The sequence below is a fragment of the Apis laboriosa genome, unplaced genomic scaffold (assembly GCF_014066325.1).
Source record: "Apis laboriosa isolate Shangri-la unplaced genomic scaffold, ASM1406632v1 scaffold1_cov151, whole genome shotgun sequence".
Taxonomy (NCBI): Eukaryota; Metazoa; Arthropoda; class Insecta; order Hymenoptera; family Apidae; genus Apis; species Apis laboriosa.
Genome location: NW_025222279.1, coordinates 4,137,941 through 4,154,324, shown reverse-complemented (window position 1 = coordinate 4,154,324; position 16,384 = coordinate 4,137,941). Strand labels below are relative to the sequence as shown.

Below are 16,384 nucleotides of genomic sequence, written 5' to 3'. Positions count from 1 at the left end.
AATTAGTAATTAAGAATCAGCGTCATCTCTTGAATATTTGTAGAAAAATGTCTTTTGTATTCAAAAAAATGGCATTGATCGTTAATTCTTACCTGTTTTACCAATGTTTTTGAAAAAATTTCTGATATTAAGAAAATGGCACTGATTTTCAATTTATACTTCATTTTATTTTGCTTTTAAAGAGACGTCTTTAATATTTGAGAAATATTAATTCTTATTCTATATCTAAAGAATCTATATCTATTTTTTTTATACTATTTATTTCCGTGGTTTATATTAGTTTCATTTAACATTCTGAAGATGGCTCTGATTCCCACATTTTTATCCTATTCCTATTCTTTTTTATTTGCTTTTCTTGTCTATACTTAACATACAAAATTTATGTACTGAAGTCCGATATCTAATTAATTTGTTTTCTTTGCCTAAACTAGTGAAAAATTTTAATATAATCTATTTGATTTAATTTAACAATTCTGATTACAGTGTATATAGTACACATATACTTATTTGCTTACTTAGATATATTAATTGATAGCAAATAGTGTTCATATATTGGTTATTATGAAGTGCAAATTATTGGTAAGATTTATAAATGAGATGTAATATTTTTTTATACGCGAAATAGCTATAAAAATGTTTTACATTTATTATTCGTCTTGATCATATGATTAGAAATATTTATAAAATTTTAGGCCATTAATAAATTTTTATTAATGATATATATTATATAAAATAATTAAATAAAATGTATAATAAAAATATGTATTATTATGTACTTAATGTCTATTTTCTTTCACCATTATTAAGAAAACAGTAAGTACAAACTTTTAATATAAACTAAATCAAATTCTTTATTTTTATCAATATTCATTAATAATTATTATTGAATAATGTATATTAATAAATCAGAAATTGTTATATTTTAAAATTTGTTTAAAAACCAAATTTAATATTTATCTCAAAATGTTTACAATTTAAATTTTCCAAAAAAAAGAGAATTATGTTCATTTTTATATCTATTTATAAAAATTTATGATGTAATTATATGCAATTATTGATGTAATTTGAGATAGTTATGAAATACAATAAAATAATGTTGCTATATAATAGGTTATTAATATAAATCTTCCAAGCAGGCCAAAGTTATTTTGGGTATACATTGAAGGTTGGCTGTCAACCTCAGAAATTCTACTTCTTCAATTTAATATATAAAAAAGATTTTGATTAAATTTATTTAAAAATGGACTCGGATTCTACAGAAATGGTGAAAGAAATCAAAGACAAGGTAATATTACATTGGAATTGTCGAGGTCTTGTGGAATTTCCTGAAGCAATAAGAATCTATGGAAGTCATATTCAAGAAATATATTTAAAATGGAATAAAATTACTACCTTACCTTCATGGATTATAGAACTTTTTAATGTTACTAATTTATATGTTTATGGAAATCTGATAAAGGAAGTACCTCCAGAACTTTGTCAAATGAATCAATTAACAGTTCTTGATTTAAGTGCTAATAAATTAGAGCAAATATCCCCTTATATAGGAAATTTAATAAGCTTAAAATCTTTATTACTAAATGAAAATTTTATAGATAAATTACCAAATGGTAAGTTTTTAAAGAAAAATAAAAAAAGTTTCAGAAGTTTATATAATTTTATTTAATGTAAACTTTTACATAATTTTTATAGAAATGAATCAAATGCATAACTTAGAAATTTTATCTATTTCTGGAAATAAATTTGTTGCACTACCAGAATGGATTGGTTCTTTACCTAAATTAAAAGAATTAAATGCAGATAATAATTGTCTTAAAGAACTTCCAAATAGATTAACTTTATCTCCACAGCTGTCAATTATTTCTGTATGTTCTAACAGGTTGTTATATAAATAATCATTATACTTATTTAAATTAATTTATTATTAAATTTTTGTTAACATTTTAAATGCTTTCATTTTATGCAGAATGATTTTTATATAGGCTAAGATATTTACCATTAAATGGATTTGTATCTTCTCCTTGCATTAAATTTGATGCAAATGTATATTTAAATTATTTGTCTTATCCACTTCTTTATCAATTAACATCTCAAATTCAATATTCATTTATTCAAGATCAAAGAAATATTTTGGCTTATGGGTATGTACATACATATTTTATAACGTATGATATATATAATTTAAAACAAAAAATATAATTTTAAAATAATTATTAGAAAAATTTAATGAAATTATTTAAAACAAATTTTTTTATTGCCATTGAATTTATAAATATATATATATATATATATATATATATATATATATATGCATAATCACAGATGCTTTGCAACATGTTATGAAAATACTACATTACATACAAATATTAAATTAAAAATTAAAATAAATGAAAAGGATACTGACTTTATAATAGAATTACCACGTCAGCTTTTAAAAGTTCATAATATACTTGAAAATACAGTTATTTCTTTATGGGAATTATCTTTGAGAAAAGTTTATACCGAAAGGTATTACTTTTTTAGGATTCATATTATTTCTAATATTATAAATATACATTATCTGATATTGAATTTTATTTAAGGTATAAACATACACTTAATATTTCTATATCACCTATAAGCATAAATGTTCAATATGAACCAATTCAAATAAAAAATTGTCAAAAATTTGATTTTAATGTTTCATGTAACTTATTAATGAATGGTCCAATAAGTATTTGTGTAAATTTTCAATGTCAACAACCAATTTTTACAGAAGCTTGGATTATTATTGGTATGAATTATTATGGAGAAGCTATAACAACAGTTGCATTATGTTGCTGTAAAAGGTAAGATAAATACTACATATAGATCTATGTATAATATCAGACTTAATTTTTCAGATGTGCAGCTGAATTCTCAAAACATTCTAATATGACAGTTAGACATACTTGGTACTGTATAAATTAATAATATTATTTAGAAAATAATCCTGTAAATATATTACATTAAAAAAATAAGAATTTAATGTTTTCAAATTAGACTAAAAATCTTTGTATCTTTTACAATATTTCTGAGTAATATTTAATATATATAAGTATTAAATCATTTACATATTATTTTATCTTACAATGGCTGGTATTTTAAATTTTTATCACAATATTCATATCACGATGCTATCTTCAAAATAATCATCTCTTTTTATAATTAATTTTAAATTTTTTTACATATTAAGTAAATTTATTCTTTTTGTAAAAAATTTTAACAATTATTTTTTATATAATTTTAAATTTAAGTTATAAGAAAATCTAAAGCTCTATCGCGATCAATATTACATTTTAAAAGTGCAACGGATGCCTTTTCTTCAGGAAACCCTAAATCTCTTAAAATACATAAATTTTCATAATACACTTTGGCTTTCTCTTGATTATATTCTGTAAGGGCAAGAGCTTTCTCAGCATCTTCTCCAGAAATTCCCATTTCTTCTAAAGCTTGAACAGCTAATAAGTATTCTACAATTTTTTTATTATCTTGACCACCTAAATCGCGTATAGCACGAGCAGCTCTCGATAAAGGAAATCCCATATCGCTTAAATGCCGAGCCAATTTTTTATCTTCCTCTGTCAAATCTAATAATAGATTCATAAGAGCAACTTGATTTGTTACCATTACTTTTTCTTGCTTTAATGTGTCATGACTACTAGTGTCGGGATTTCCTAAATTTGGCCAAGGTTTCCAATCCTAATATAGAAATAATTAATAAAATATAAAATAATTTAAAATTTAAAATCATATATTTATTAATATATTATTTGTATAAAAAAAAATATTACTTCCATATGAGGTCTTTTTAAATCTCTTTGAAGTTCTTGTACAATTGCAGATACACTACGATGCTTCATATTTTCTTGTTCATTAATTTCATCCTGATCAGTTATTTCATTCTTGATATCATTTTTTTCTTGTATGTGAGACTTTGATTCATCATTAATTGTTAAATCATTTAACAAATTTTCTAATTTTGCTGATGGCATCCATTGAGATGTAGGTTGTAATACCTAGAATGTTAAAAAAAGGAAATATTAAATTTATTATTACTACTTAATTATGATGTAAGATATTTTATTAACCTGAGCAAGTTCTTCCATTTCATTAATTGTTTTTAATTCCAAATTGTCAAATGGACTGCTTGTATCATTATCAAAATCAGCAAAATCAAGACCATTTACTTTTATATGATCTTGAAGATCATTTGCAGGTGGAGATAAAGGCTGTGGAGTAAGAATTGTTGTTTCAGGCACAGGTGCATTTATAGGCTTTGTAATATCAGGCAAAGGAGGTGGTGGTGGAGGTGAAAATTCATTTTTTTGTTTTTTTCTTTTCTCATCTAATCGTGCATGTCGTGCTTTGCTATTTGCTTGTCTAACATTACGCCATTCTGTCATCTATAAATCAAATTATAGTTAATTTATTTTAATGAATATAAAAGATTATATTTGAATTAAATATATTCTAATATTTTTTTATGTTAAAATGAATTAATTTACATGCATTGTAAAATATAATTTATTTTCAATTTAATTTATATCTCTTACAAATTAAAGTATTACACAACCTTTTCAAGTACTGATTTTTCCAAATTGAAGTCATAATTTAATTTCGATACGTCTGGTAACTTATTATTATATGCAGCTGGTAAACATATTTTTCTTGGAGGTTTATAGGCTTCTGCAATTTTAACATGAACTCCATCCATATATGATGCAATTAAATCACATTGTGCTGATACTGAGGAACGAGCCATATTTCAATATTTATTATTTAAAAAAATAATAAATTATTAAAATATATTTCAAGTCACTATGAATTAAACTTGTATCATAACCTCATGTCATTGTATTCCGTTTATATTTATATAATAGAACTACTTCTTATGATTAATACTGTATACTTCCAAAATATACATAGAAAATGACATATTTTTTATTATCAATAACTATTAAGTATATTGTTTTGTATTTGACAGCTTTTGATGATTTAAACTTCTAACCTTTAAAGTAGCCATATTGAATTTTCTAAATAAATATAATCGATTGAAAAAAGAATCGATAAAATTTAATTTTTCAAAAATAAAGTACATAATTTTAAAATTAAAATATGAAAATCTCTATTTTAATGAAACAATGATTATTTAAAAATTATTTATTTTTATTTATTAATAACAAGTATTTATTAATAACATCACAATAAATGTCATTTGTGTTAATAACATCACAATAAATGTCAAATTTAACAATAAAATCAATTCTTATATACTTTCTTAATTTTGAACTGTTATAAATTTTTAATTTTATTTATTACAATATAAATCTACAACTATATATATCACATAGATTTTTAATTTATTTTATACTGTAGATGAACAAAAAATAAATGATCTTATTATTCAGTATAATTTTTCATACATATATATATATATACATATATACATATTTATATAAAATATATATATGTAATAATATATATATATATATATATATATACGTAAATTGATTAATTGAGCTAAATAATTTTCCTACTTCCTATAAGATAAATATCTTTATCTTATAATAGATACTCTTTTATTTTTGTCTTCTACTTGATTAGTAGATTGAATTTTAATGTGACCTTTGTGTTTGAAATTATTGTCATCTTTTATATCATTTTGACTTGTTTTTGCATTTAATGCTTTCATATATGCAAGAAAAGATGTCCAAATTAAACTACAACAACTTACATAAACTACACGATTATGTTCTGGGATAAAAAAAAAGTTGACTGTTTGTAAAATAGGCCATACACAAACACCAATCTGAAAAATAATAATTACTTGGAATTTTTTTTATTATTTGTAATGATTACATATTTTATATTAATTATATTACATATTTTATATTATCATATCAATCATAAATACTTACTTTATAAGTAGGCCAAAATTTATGTTTAACTTCTTCAATGCATTCAGTTATTGGTTTCATTTCAAGTAAGTTTATACCAAAAAAGAAGCAGCACATTGCAGTTGGAGTATATGTCACTTGTTCTACTAAAGCCTATAAAATAAATATAATTAACCATTAATATTATGATTGGCATATAGTAATTATTTAGTTAATTTTAATATACTTTGGTAATTGCAGACTTCAGGTCTGATTTTGGCCAAAAGTATGAAGAGCACCTTAACCAACAATATAGTGTTGGAGCTACAAAAAATCCACCATATAAACTAAATCTTAAGGCTTGTAAATAATTTAATTCATCATATCCTGCTAGTTTTTGTTGTATTAAACTTCCTGTCGGCCATATGACAGTATAAGAAGCCATTCCTCTTACAATTGGATATTTTTGCGATACTTCGCGAACTTTTATAAAAATAATACGCATTTTCACAGCGGTCACTGAAATATAAACAATTTTAATTATTAATAAACATTATTATTAAATAATTTTAATTATAAACAATTATAAAATCGAAACGATAATTGGGTAAATTAAATGAAACTTTAAACCTGAATAATTAAATAAAAAATTAAAACTACTATTATTTAGAATGTATTTGTGTTAGCATATATACTACATCATTATGCAATTTATGTTCATATTAGTTTGTTCCGAAGAATTTTATAAATTTCATGTTTTCTTTGTCACGGCACGTGACAAATCAATTCATAATGAATGATGCTACGCGCCAAACAAAAGAGTGCGTATAATCAATGTTTCAGAAATAGAGAAGTTGTTTTTTCTATATATATAAATTTAAAAAAATGTAATTAAAAATAATTTTTAATTAAACTATCATCAATTATATTATTTAATTTATTTTAAGTATATTAATAAGCTCAAAAATAATAATATCACTAAAATTTAGAATATAATAATAGTTTCAAAAAACATATATATATATATAAATTATTTTTTTATTTATTTTTCTCATGTATCGTACCTTTCTTTGATAAGATGTCGAAAAGTTGATAATATTACCGCGGTTTATTTGAATGTGACGCGAGGAAACTCGCTGTACCGCGAATTTATGAAAAATAACAGTTCTATAAGATTGACACATCTGGAAATGATTCACTACTACGGAAACATGCACATACTGGCAATCGTCGAGACCAAACTTATATTCGTCACGCGCAAAAGTACTAATGATGACGAAACTGGTCGATCCATTCTTATCTGTCCTTGGTAATTTCGTATCTTTCTAGTTCACTTTTCCGATACTTTGATATATCATATAAATGATTACGTATCATCTTATGAATAAATGTTATCGATAACGAAATGTAATTAGTGTAATCAAAATTGTTGATCTCAATAGAATTAAAATGAAAAGTGAATATCAAGAATAATTTTTAATTTTTAATTTAAAAAGGGATGTGAAAAAATTAGAAATAAAAACATTAGTAAATTAAATTTTCTATAATTATATGGGACGTATATAATAACATTTAAACATGACTTTATTATAAAGTAAATTATAGATTTTCTCTTGGTCTTTTTAATTGTACCTTCTTTCCATTTAAATTTATTTTGCTTAAATAATTATAATATTCACAAACTTAATTAGTTTAGTCATTGAATGCAGTAACAAACATGAAATAACATGAAAAGAGCATTATAAAAAGAGTACAAATATATGTACTCATTTACAATAAATCTTATAAAAGATTTTTTAAAAAATCAAATTTACACAATTATATATAATATACATTTTATATTGTCTCAAATAATTTTTATCTAAACAAATATGTAAAAAAGATTACGCATTTTAATAAAACATATACAAGATTATAAAAACAATGTTAATTTGAATCTAACATATTATTGATAAAATATTTACTTCTTTAATAGATTTTTTTTCATATGCAATCACTATAAATAAAAACACAATTTGTGAGCATACAAAGATAAAGTTTGTAAATAAATTTAGAAATAAATCATATTGAAATTATATAGAATTTGTCAAAATGTTATCATTTAATTAAATAAAAATCCAACAAAAGTGATTGTTATAAACATTTTTTTCTATAATTTGTTTTCTTTTTTTTATTTTCTACTAATAAAAAAATACTGCATATATTCAATGATCATTATCCATATCCATTCTTTAAAATTATATACATACAACAGCCTTCAGAAATTGTCAACAAATTTTTTGCAATTTTGCACATTATTGGCACAGTGTGAACCATCCAATCATTTAAACTATACAACTTGTTACTCATTTTGCTGTAATATCAAATAAGTCACAAATTCCTTCATTTTCACTAAGATTAAAGTGATAATCTTTCTCACTAGGTGGAGGACTTAATCTTACTAGTGGTCCATAAACTGAAAGTGAAATTTATGAAATTATACGAATATTTGTTATTATTTATTTCATTTTAATGTTATTATTAATTTTTTACTTACTATCAGAATAAATTTGATCAAATAATTCTAAATCTTTTTGAGCAATATCTGAAATCATAATATTTAATTCAATAAAATATTTTCCATTATATTTATCCTATGATATTTACCTGATGTACTAACATCTCGTAGTACTATTTTTGCCTCTATCAATTCTGCATCATCTTCTTCATCTTCATCAGATATAACAGGATCAGGTTTACTGATTCCTTTTGGAGGCCTAAAAGTGAATGAACTTTATATTTAAATTATAATTATTAATTAATTTATTTTGATAAACAATATACAGATATATATCATAAATGTAAGATCTACACCAAAAGAATAGATTTTTGCTTGATATCTATTCACCCCAATGAAGATCATTTTAGTTTATGCTCTTTGCAAGTCAAAAATATTGTTTTACTATTTTTGATGCGAATAGAGCAAACTTTTTTTATAAATTTATTTTTACCTTCCAACTCTTCTTTTTGGTTTAACATTAGCTTCTTCCTTTTTTTCTTCTTCTTCTTTTCCTCTTTTTGTACCTTTCATTTCTTCTTGTAATCTCATTTCTAATATTTTACTATCATATGTTTTAGCTAACTCTGGTTGAATCATATATACTTTAATTTCTCCTGAAGTACTTTTTAGGAACATTTCATAATTTATTTCTTTGTCATCTTCTTCAGATGTCTAATATATAATATATATAATAAAATTTATTTATTTTACATTATTTAATAAAATTATTCAAATATAAATTTCTTTGAGATTAATACCTGGGTTGTTACATATTTGTTATATGTTGGCACACTTAATTCTGTATCAGGAGGAGCTTGAATTCCTAACACAAAATCATCTGTAAAATTTTCTTTAACATCTTCATAAGTAATATATGCATGCTTTCTATTAATCAAATCATTTTCTATATTTTTTATACTTTGTTGAATCCATTGAGTATGTTTATCTAATAATTGTTCATGATCTTCTAATTTCCTTATTTCATCTTTTAAGTCAGTTAATTTTTCACCAACTTCTTGAGTGTTACAACCTGGACCTGCTCCTCTGATGATATATTTAAAAAATTACATGAAACATATAAAAGTAGACTTATAAGATATTAGAAATAAAATATTAGATATTAGAATTAAAATATATAAAATATTTTATAAATAATAAACACAATGTAAACATACTTCCATTGAATACTGTTTTTACTTTTCTTTTCAATGAGTCCAATACCTTCAAGTACGTTAGTAATATCATAAATTCGTCTTTTTTGTCGAACTTCTAAAATATCAGCCGCCTACAACATTATAAATTTATTATTATATGTTATCAAATATAATCGACTTATAGATTCTATTTTTTAGGTTATGTAGGATAGCACATTGAGATATAAAAATTTATAATATATAGATTATATAATGTTAAATAAAAATAATTTACGATGTAGAAGTAATTTTTATTAAAAAAATATTGCAAAAAAATTTGAAATATTAATTTTACTGATTACTTATTTTAAAATTCCCGCAAGCTAGAAATGGCGTGTACGCCCGCGACAACTTAACCTAGCAAGTAGGTTAAGTTTTTATACACGAATTCTTATGAAAATACTTACTACTTTTAAATCAAGAACGCCGTCTTTTGCTTTCTGTAATAAAGTGACAAAACGAGTCGTTAAAAGACCAAGAGACTTTTCAAATCTACTTTGTTGATTATCTGCCATTCTCGAGGTCGTTGTCAAAATTTTCAAAACTCACTATTCCCTTCGAAATTGCCGCAACACCACAGACGCCATCCTAGTATGGCGCAAAAAGTATTTAAATATGAGCGCGTCTCTAGTGTCGACGTAATATTAAAAAATATTATTTCGTTTAAATGATTTTATTATCATACTAAAATATTATTATTATCAAATTGTATTTTTATTTAAATTATTCTTTAATTTTAAATAAAATAAACTAACAATTTTTATTTAAATATATTTTTTATTACATTTATAAACTCATTTAATTCACTTTTTTTAATTTTAATGCTTATATAATAACCAATTTATCAATATTATTCTTTAATATAAAAAAAAAAAGATTAAATCATCCATAGTAAATACAATATGTAAGAAAAAAAGTTTTATCTTAAATATTTTATTTAACAAAATAAAAGAAAATATTTTTTGTATAATATATTTATAAATGTATTTACAATTTTCGATGATTAATTTTATGATTGATGATGTAATATATCTTAAATTATATAAAAATTATATTATAAACAATGCTAGTTTTGAAAACTGATGATGAAATGATTTATATTATGGAAAAATAAATTCGTTAGTAACAGTTGTTGCATCTGGACTAAGACTGGAACTTGCTGAGCTTAAAGTTTCTTCTTTGATTTTTAAATTTGAAGAATCTTTAGTTTTATCTTTTTCTTTATCTTTCTCCTTCTCTTTAACTTTCTCTTTGTCTTTTTCTTTTTTCTCTTTATCTTTACCATGTTTATGGTCATGTTTATGTTTATGTTTATGCTTATGTTTCTTTTTATCTTTTTTCTTTTTCTTATTCTACAAAATAAATATATATATATAAATAAATATAAATATATATGGCATATATATTTAGTGTATAGTAGTAACTTACTTTATTAACAGAATCACTTTTTTGTTTATGTTCTTCTTCTTTTTTAAACATTCCTGGTTCAAACCCTACTGGTCCTGGTGTTCCCATAATACCAGGTAATGATGCAGAATTATCGCTATAATATTCTGATTTTACTTTTCCATCACTGGTTACAGAAGGAGTTCGATCATCCTTTTCAACATACAAATATAATTATAATTTTAAAATTATAAAATAGCATTAAATTTTATATATTCTTTAATTTTATTTTTTTCTAAAATTTTTATCTATATTTCTAATATTTTTATATTTCATGTTACCAGTTTTTGGCGCTTCATTTCTGGAGTATAATCTACCGAATTGGAAGGGCCTGGAATATCTGTATTTGGAGAAAGTTTTTTTTTACCTACTCCACTTGAATTTTCAGTTTCCATTACTGATGATTCATGTTTTATATGCGATATGTTTGGTTTAATCTAAAATCAAAAAAATTAAAATTAAATAAATAAAATAATAAAATAATTTATATTATAATTATATAAAATTAAATCGTTTTAGATATATATAATTTACATCTTGTTCAGGACTTGAAGGTCCTTTTCTTGGTTTAGTAATAGCAGCAAGTTCAGGAATAGGAAGACAAAATGGTCGTTTTGACCCATACAAAGTATAATATAAATCAACTAAGTCGCATCGAATTTTAGGATCATGAGAGAGCATACCACTGTAAAAGTTTCTATTAAATTTATACTGTAAAGAAAATTAAAATAAATAACAATTCAAATTGAACATACTTAATTAAATTCCATATACGATCGACCAATTCAGGACGATCTAAACGATGCTTATGCGCTCTTTCAAATGGTGGATTTTCAACCATAAGTCTGACTAATCTATGTCGTACTCCAGGATGAGGGTCCATTTCTATCATATCTAATAAAAATTCTAAATCTTCCCATTTGCCATCTACTCTAGTAAAATCAACTAATGCTTCTAAAGCTGCAATTCTAACATCTATACCGATAATTATAAAAATATATAAATATTTGCTTGTATTATAAATATTTTAAACATAAAACATTTTATATACCGATAAATTGTCCATATGCAGCATATGCTCTGAACAGATGAGGATTGCTAGGAAGATGGCCAAACTTTTGTAAAATACGTATAACTTTAAGACAAGAAACACTGACTGTGTATTTATAACATGGTAATAATTTTTCTAAATTTAAATTTCGTGTAACTTCCTCTAATATAGCTCTAGTATCAACTGATAAAGATTCGGCAGTAATAGCTGTTCTAAAGAAAGATATTAATATATAATTACAAAATTATAATTGATTTTTTACTTCAATATTCATTATACCCTTGTTGCACGCTAATTACAGGTGTAACAGTAGCTCCAAGAGCTTCAATTAGTGCAGCTCTATAATAATTATCTGAATATCTGTTTTTACTGTTATCATTATATTTAAATAAATCCATTAAAAAAGCTAAAACTTCTGGTGGACATATACCATGAGCATTACGTAAACCAGCCATTGCTACTGGTATAGTCTAAAATCATAAAAAGAAATGTATAAAAATATATAATATAATATATTAATATATATATTAATAATTAATTTGTATTGAAAAAATATTAAACCTTTTGTAAAAAATAGTGTTGAAAATTTGTAAAATTATTTTGTTTAATTATTCGTCTACACGAAGCCGATCCAAATAATTTTCGAAATATAGCTAACATTGCTGGTGGACCTGCCCATGTTGCAACCATTGCATTAGCTACCTATACAATTATTATTGATATAAATAAACTACATATAATATAATATAAATCAATATTATAAATACATATAAATAAAATTATAAATACATATAATATAAATCAATATTAAAAATATATATATAACCTTTGTTAAACAATGTGCAGCTCGTAATCTAACTTTATAGTAACAATGTTCATTTTCTATAGTATCAGTTAATGCTAATCGTGTAGCGGGTGTTGCGTGATTCTGTAAAGCTTCAATAGCTTCTAATTGTGCTGTAACATCTCTTTCATGTCTTAATTGATATTGCCATTGATAATCAGGTTGTTCAACTTGGACAGCACGCAAAAGTGTCATTTCAGGATCTAATCTTATCCACAACACGGGAGAATCACTATAAAGAAAGTATACAATTTATTATTTTTCATATAATTATATATCTTTTCAATTTAAAATAATTTAAAAATAAAAAATAGTTTATTTTTAAGCATTATAGTTTTAAGAAATTACAGTTTCACATTAAAATAGTACCTACTCCATAGCGGAAAGATCCATATCTACTTCTTCTCCTGTACATAGTGGAATTTTTTTCTTTTTATTTCTACGACTTTTACTGTGACATGTTATGTCTGCTTTTGCCACAGTACCTTCAATTTGTAAAGTATGTTTAAAAGTACCATCTAATTCTTGAATATTAACTAAAAGTGGACCAACATATTTTCTAATTCCTCTTTGATTTGTAGTTTCTTGTCGAATTTCTAATTCTACAGTATTCCTGTGTAATATGATTTAAATTAATAAAGAATTAATTTAATTTAAATTAATTTTCAATTATAATTTAAAATATTATATTATTATAAATTTATTTAAAATATTATAAATTTAAAATAAATTTAAAATAATATATTTATTAAAAATTTTCTAATTTTTATGAATACCTTTTTCTATTAAATATAAAACTTAAACTAAATTTTGCATGTCCACCTGTTCTAACCCATTGATCTATAAAAACTGCCATATCTTTACCAGTTACAGTAAAAATTGCTTTTGTAAATACGTTTGTACTAATTAACATATGGGACCAAAGTCCTGAATCAATTTTTTGTTGTGCAGCATTGGCAGCAAGAGATAATTGTTTGTTAAAAACCTGAAAAATAATAAAATAAATTTTAATTTATTTAAAATAAAAATAAAGATAACATAATATTTGTAGAAATGTATACTTGTAAAAGTAATTCTTGTCCAATTCGATGTTCTAACATTCTAATAACTAAGTGTGCTTTTTTACGAAGCACTTCAATATACTTTGGAGACATTGTATGCAAATTTCTTATTGGAAAATAAAATCCAGGATCTGGAGCTCTAGGTGTAGGTGCTGGTGTATTTGCTGCAATTGGTAAAGGAGCTGGTGGTTGAGAAGGATCTAATATTATACCCCCAAATTGTTCTTCATATTTTACAACTTCTTGTAATTCCTAGAATTATTGTTAAAAATAAATTTTTATTAAAACTGTATCTATAACTACATTTAATATATATCAATAAAAAGGAAATTTTATATACCGATTGTATCCATTCTCTATATTCATTATTTCCAAAACATTTTTTTGCATATAAACCAGTAAGATATGTTGAAATACCTTTAGGTAACCATGTGTCAGACCAATTTTGCATGGATATAAAACAACCAAAAAATTGTTCTGCAACAGCTTGTGCCATAGCTTTTTTTGTAATATAGACTTGATCAATAATTGCAGTTGAATGTAATAAATTTGTACTATAAATAAATGAATAAATATTAAATTTATAATATCATTGTATTTGTATTTAATGTTAAAATTATTTAATAAAATTTCTTACTTTAAAATACTCATAGTAGCATAAGCATTTATATCTTCATCTAACTCATCTACAAAAACTTGTTTATAACAAGAATAAGGATATCTATTTGACAATGTTTCTTCATAAAATTCAAATGCTTCATGCATATACTTTGCAGAAACTTTTAAAGATGGTAGTAATTGTGGCAAACAAAAATGTGTTACTTCATGCATATATGGATCAACAAATATTTCAAATGGTCTAAAAGAAAATAACAATATTATTATATTTATATAAACATAAAATCTTATTTCTTTTTATTTAAATAAAATTCAAATAACTTACCCAACTGCAAGTGCAATATTTGGTGCACATGCTGGTGTATTAAGAACATAATGAAAAGTTTTTCTACGCATATCTGGAGTATATACAACTTCTACAAGATCACCACAAGATACAGCAGTCATAGAATCATCTACAGTAAATTCTAATTTCCAAGTACATGGTTCTGCGAAGCTATCAACACATGGAAACCATAATCTTGAAGAATTCTCATAACTATATGTATACATATGAGCACCTCTCTATAAAAAAATATTTTATTGCAAATTGGCAAAATAATTTTTTATATTATTATAAATTTACTATACCTCTGCTAATGTTCCTTCACAATTTGGCACTACAAAATGGACTCCACCTTGAGGTTGTTCTAAAGAGAATTCAATACTAATTCTTAAACTTCTACCTTCAGCAACTAAATGTGCAGCATCTGGAGGAATTTGTACAACTAATTCTCCTGCATTATTATCTGGATCAACCCTTTGTGCAGCTGCTAAATGCATATTTGAAAAAAATTCTAATGATCGTCTGAAAAAATGCCATATAAATAAATAATATTGTTTTAATTAAATATTTATTATATTTATTAAATTGAACTTATATAAATTTAAATACTTACTGTTTGCCATCTCCTTGACAAATATCTAAAAATGGATCAAAATATTGAAATGGTGCTTCATAAGTATCATTTAAACACACTCTATAAATTCTACATTGTTTTGCATTTAATTTCACAAGTCTTAATGTATCTCTAAGTGGAACAATTGTTAATTCTACAAATCCCTGCACATAAAAAATATATTTTGTAAAATAAAAATTAGTAATTTTTCAAATATTAGAAATTATTTTACTTACAATAATACTCTTTCTTTGGAAACTTATACCTGTGAGACTCAATATTTGATGAGCCGTATGATAAAAAGAAATATTAAATAATAATTAATAAAATTAATGAACAAGATAAAAAATTAAATAAATTTTTTATTATTATAAAGAAATTACAACTTAATATCATAAAATTGTAAAAATTGCAGCTACAGAGTTTTGTAAACATAACCTTAATATCATAATATAAAAGTTAAATAATACGTTAATAAATTTCTTCGGATATATTTTATAATAAATTATTGAAATAAATTAAAGAGAAAAAGTATAAAATTACATAAAATTTTGTTTATTAAAATCTTAAATATACTTGATAAATTTTGTTTACATTATAAAATTCTAAAAGATACTTATAATTTATATGGTCGACTATTATCGGCCGTTTTTTCTTTCTTCATGTTTTCATTTATATATTTCCACTTTTGCTTAACAATATATATTTATTTATATATTTTATCAAATTTAATTTCATACGTAAATATTTTTGACATTTTAATGCCTTTAGATCACTATTTTCATGTATATAATATA

General features: G+C 23.3%; 5 protein-coding genes across 12 annotated transcripts; 1 reads left to right on the top strand and 4 right to left on the bottom strand.

Moving 5' to 3' along the window:
- Positions 1–462: 462 nt before the first annotated feature.
- On the top strand, positions 463–3,020 carry LOC122712218 (protein lap1-like). 7 transcript variants are annotated; one of them, XM_043931667.1, is made up of 8 exons: positions 463–579; positions 693–813; positions 1,137–1,610; positions 1,693–1,879; positions 1,983–2,141; positions 2,323–2,508; positions 2,583–2,828; positions 2,883–3,020. In XM_043931667.1, exons 3-8 carry the CDS (start codon positions 1,241–1,243, stop codon positions 2,947–2,949), a joined length of 1,215 nt encoding a protein of 404 aa, XP_043787602.1. In that variant the 5' UTR covers positions 463–579; positions 693–813; positions 1,137–1,240; the 3' UTR covers positions 2,950–3,020. The 7 variants fall into 7 exon arrangements, with proteins under 7 accessions (XP_043787602.1, XP_043787603.1, XP_043787606.1 ...); XM_043931668.1 differs by having other exon boundaries at positions 1,134–1,610; XM_043931671.1 differs by lacking the exon at positions 693–813 and having other exon boundaries at positions 473–579.
- Positions 3,021–3,101: 81 nt separating this feature from the next.
- Positions 3,102–5,063, bottom strand: LOC122712219. Of its 2 annotated transcripts, XM_043931675.1 has the most exons (5): positions 4,865–5,063; positions 4,595–4,767; positions 4,110–4,424; positions 3,813–4,037; positions 3,102–3,720 (listed from the first exon to the last, which is right to left on the bottom strand). In XM_043931675.1, exons 2-5 carry the CDS (start codon positions 4,733–4,735, stop codon positions 3,271–3,273), a joined length of 1,131 nt encoding a protein of 376 aa, XP_043787610.1. In that variant the 5' UTR covers positions 4,736–4,767; positions 4,865–5,063; the 3' UTR covers positions 3,102–3,270. The 2 variants fall into 2 exon arrangements, with proteins under 2 accessions (XP_043787610.1, XP_043787608.1); XM_043931673.1 differs by having other exon boundaries at positions 3,103–3,720; positions 4,595–5,063.
- Positions 5,064–5,560: 497 nt separating this feature from the next.
- Positions 5,561–7,116, bottom strand: LOC122712266 (mpv17-like protein). Its single transcript, XM_043931770.1, has 4 exons — positions 6,962–7,116; positions 6,145–6,416; positions 5,940–6,071; positions 5,561–5,830 (listed from the first exon to the last, which is right to left on the bottom strand). The coding sequence occupies exons 2-4, from the start codon at positions 6,400–6,402 to the stop codon at positions 5,579–5,581; spliced, it is 642 nt and encodes a 213-aa protein (XP_043787705.1). The 5' UTR covers positions 6,403–6,416; positions 6,962–7,116; the 3' UTR covers positions 5,561–5,578.
- An 830-nt stretch (positions 7,117–7,946) lies between these two features.
- Positions 7,947–10,201, bottom strand: LOC122712265 (transcription factor E2F4-like). The gene is made up of 7 exons (XM_043931769.1): positions 10,037–10,201; positions 9,612–9,721; positions 9,195–9,480; positions 8,888–9,108; positions 8,544–8,653; positions 8,434–8,481; positions 7,947–8,352 (listed from the first exon to the last, which is right to left on the bottom strand). The coding sequence occupies exons 1-7, from the start codon at positions 10,142–10,144 to the stop codon at positions 8,243–8,245; spliced, it is 993 nt and encodes a 330-aa protein (XP_043787704.1). The 5' UTR covers positions 10,145–10,201; the 3' UTR covers positions 7,947–8,242.
- A 428-nt stretch (positions 10,202–10,629) lies between these two features.
- Positions 10,630–16,258, bottom strand: LOC122712253 (transcription initiation factor TFIID subunit 2). Its single transcript, XM_043931741.1, has 19 exons — positions 16,208–16,258; positions 15,824–15,878; positions 15,588–15,751; positions 15,280–15,496; positions 14,975–15,213; positions 14,669–14,890; positions 14,372–14,585; positions 14,032–14,283; positions 13,747–13,955; positions 13,344–13,583; positions 12,953–13,202; positions 12,688–12,828; positions 12,406–12,596; positions 12,127–12,338; positions 11,831–12,050; positions 11,610–11,760; positions 11,357–11,512; positions 11,058–11,228; positions 10,630–10,981 (listed from the first exon to the last, which is right to left on the bottom strand). Exons 1-19 carry the CDS (start codon positions 16,249–16,251, stop codon positions 10,730–10,732), a joined length of 3,600 nt encoding a protein of 1,199 aa, XP_043787676.1. The 5' UTR covers positions 16,252–16,258; the 3' UTR covers positions 10,630–10,729.
- Between the last annotated feature and the right edge of the window lie 126 nt (positions 16,259–16,384).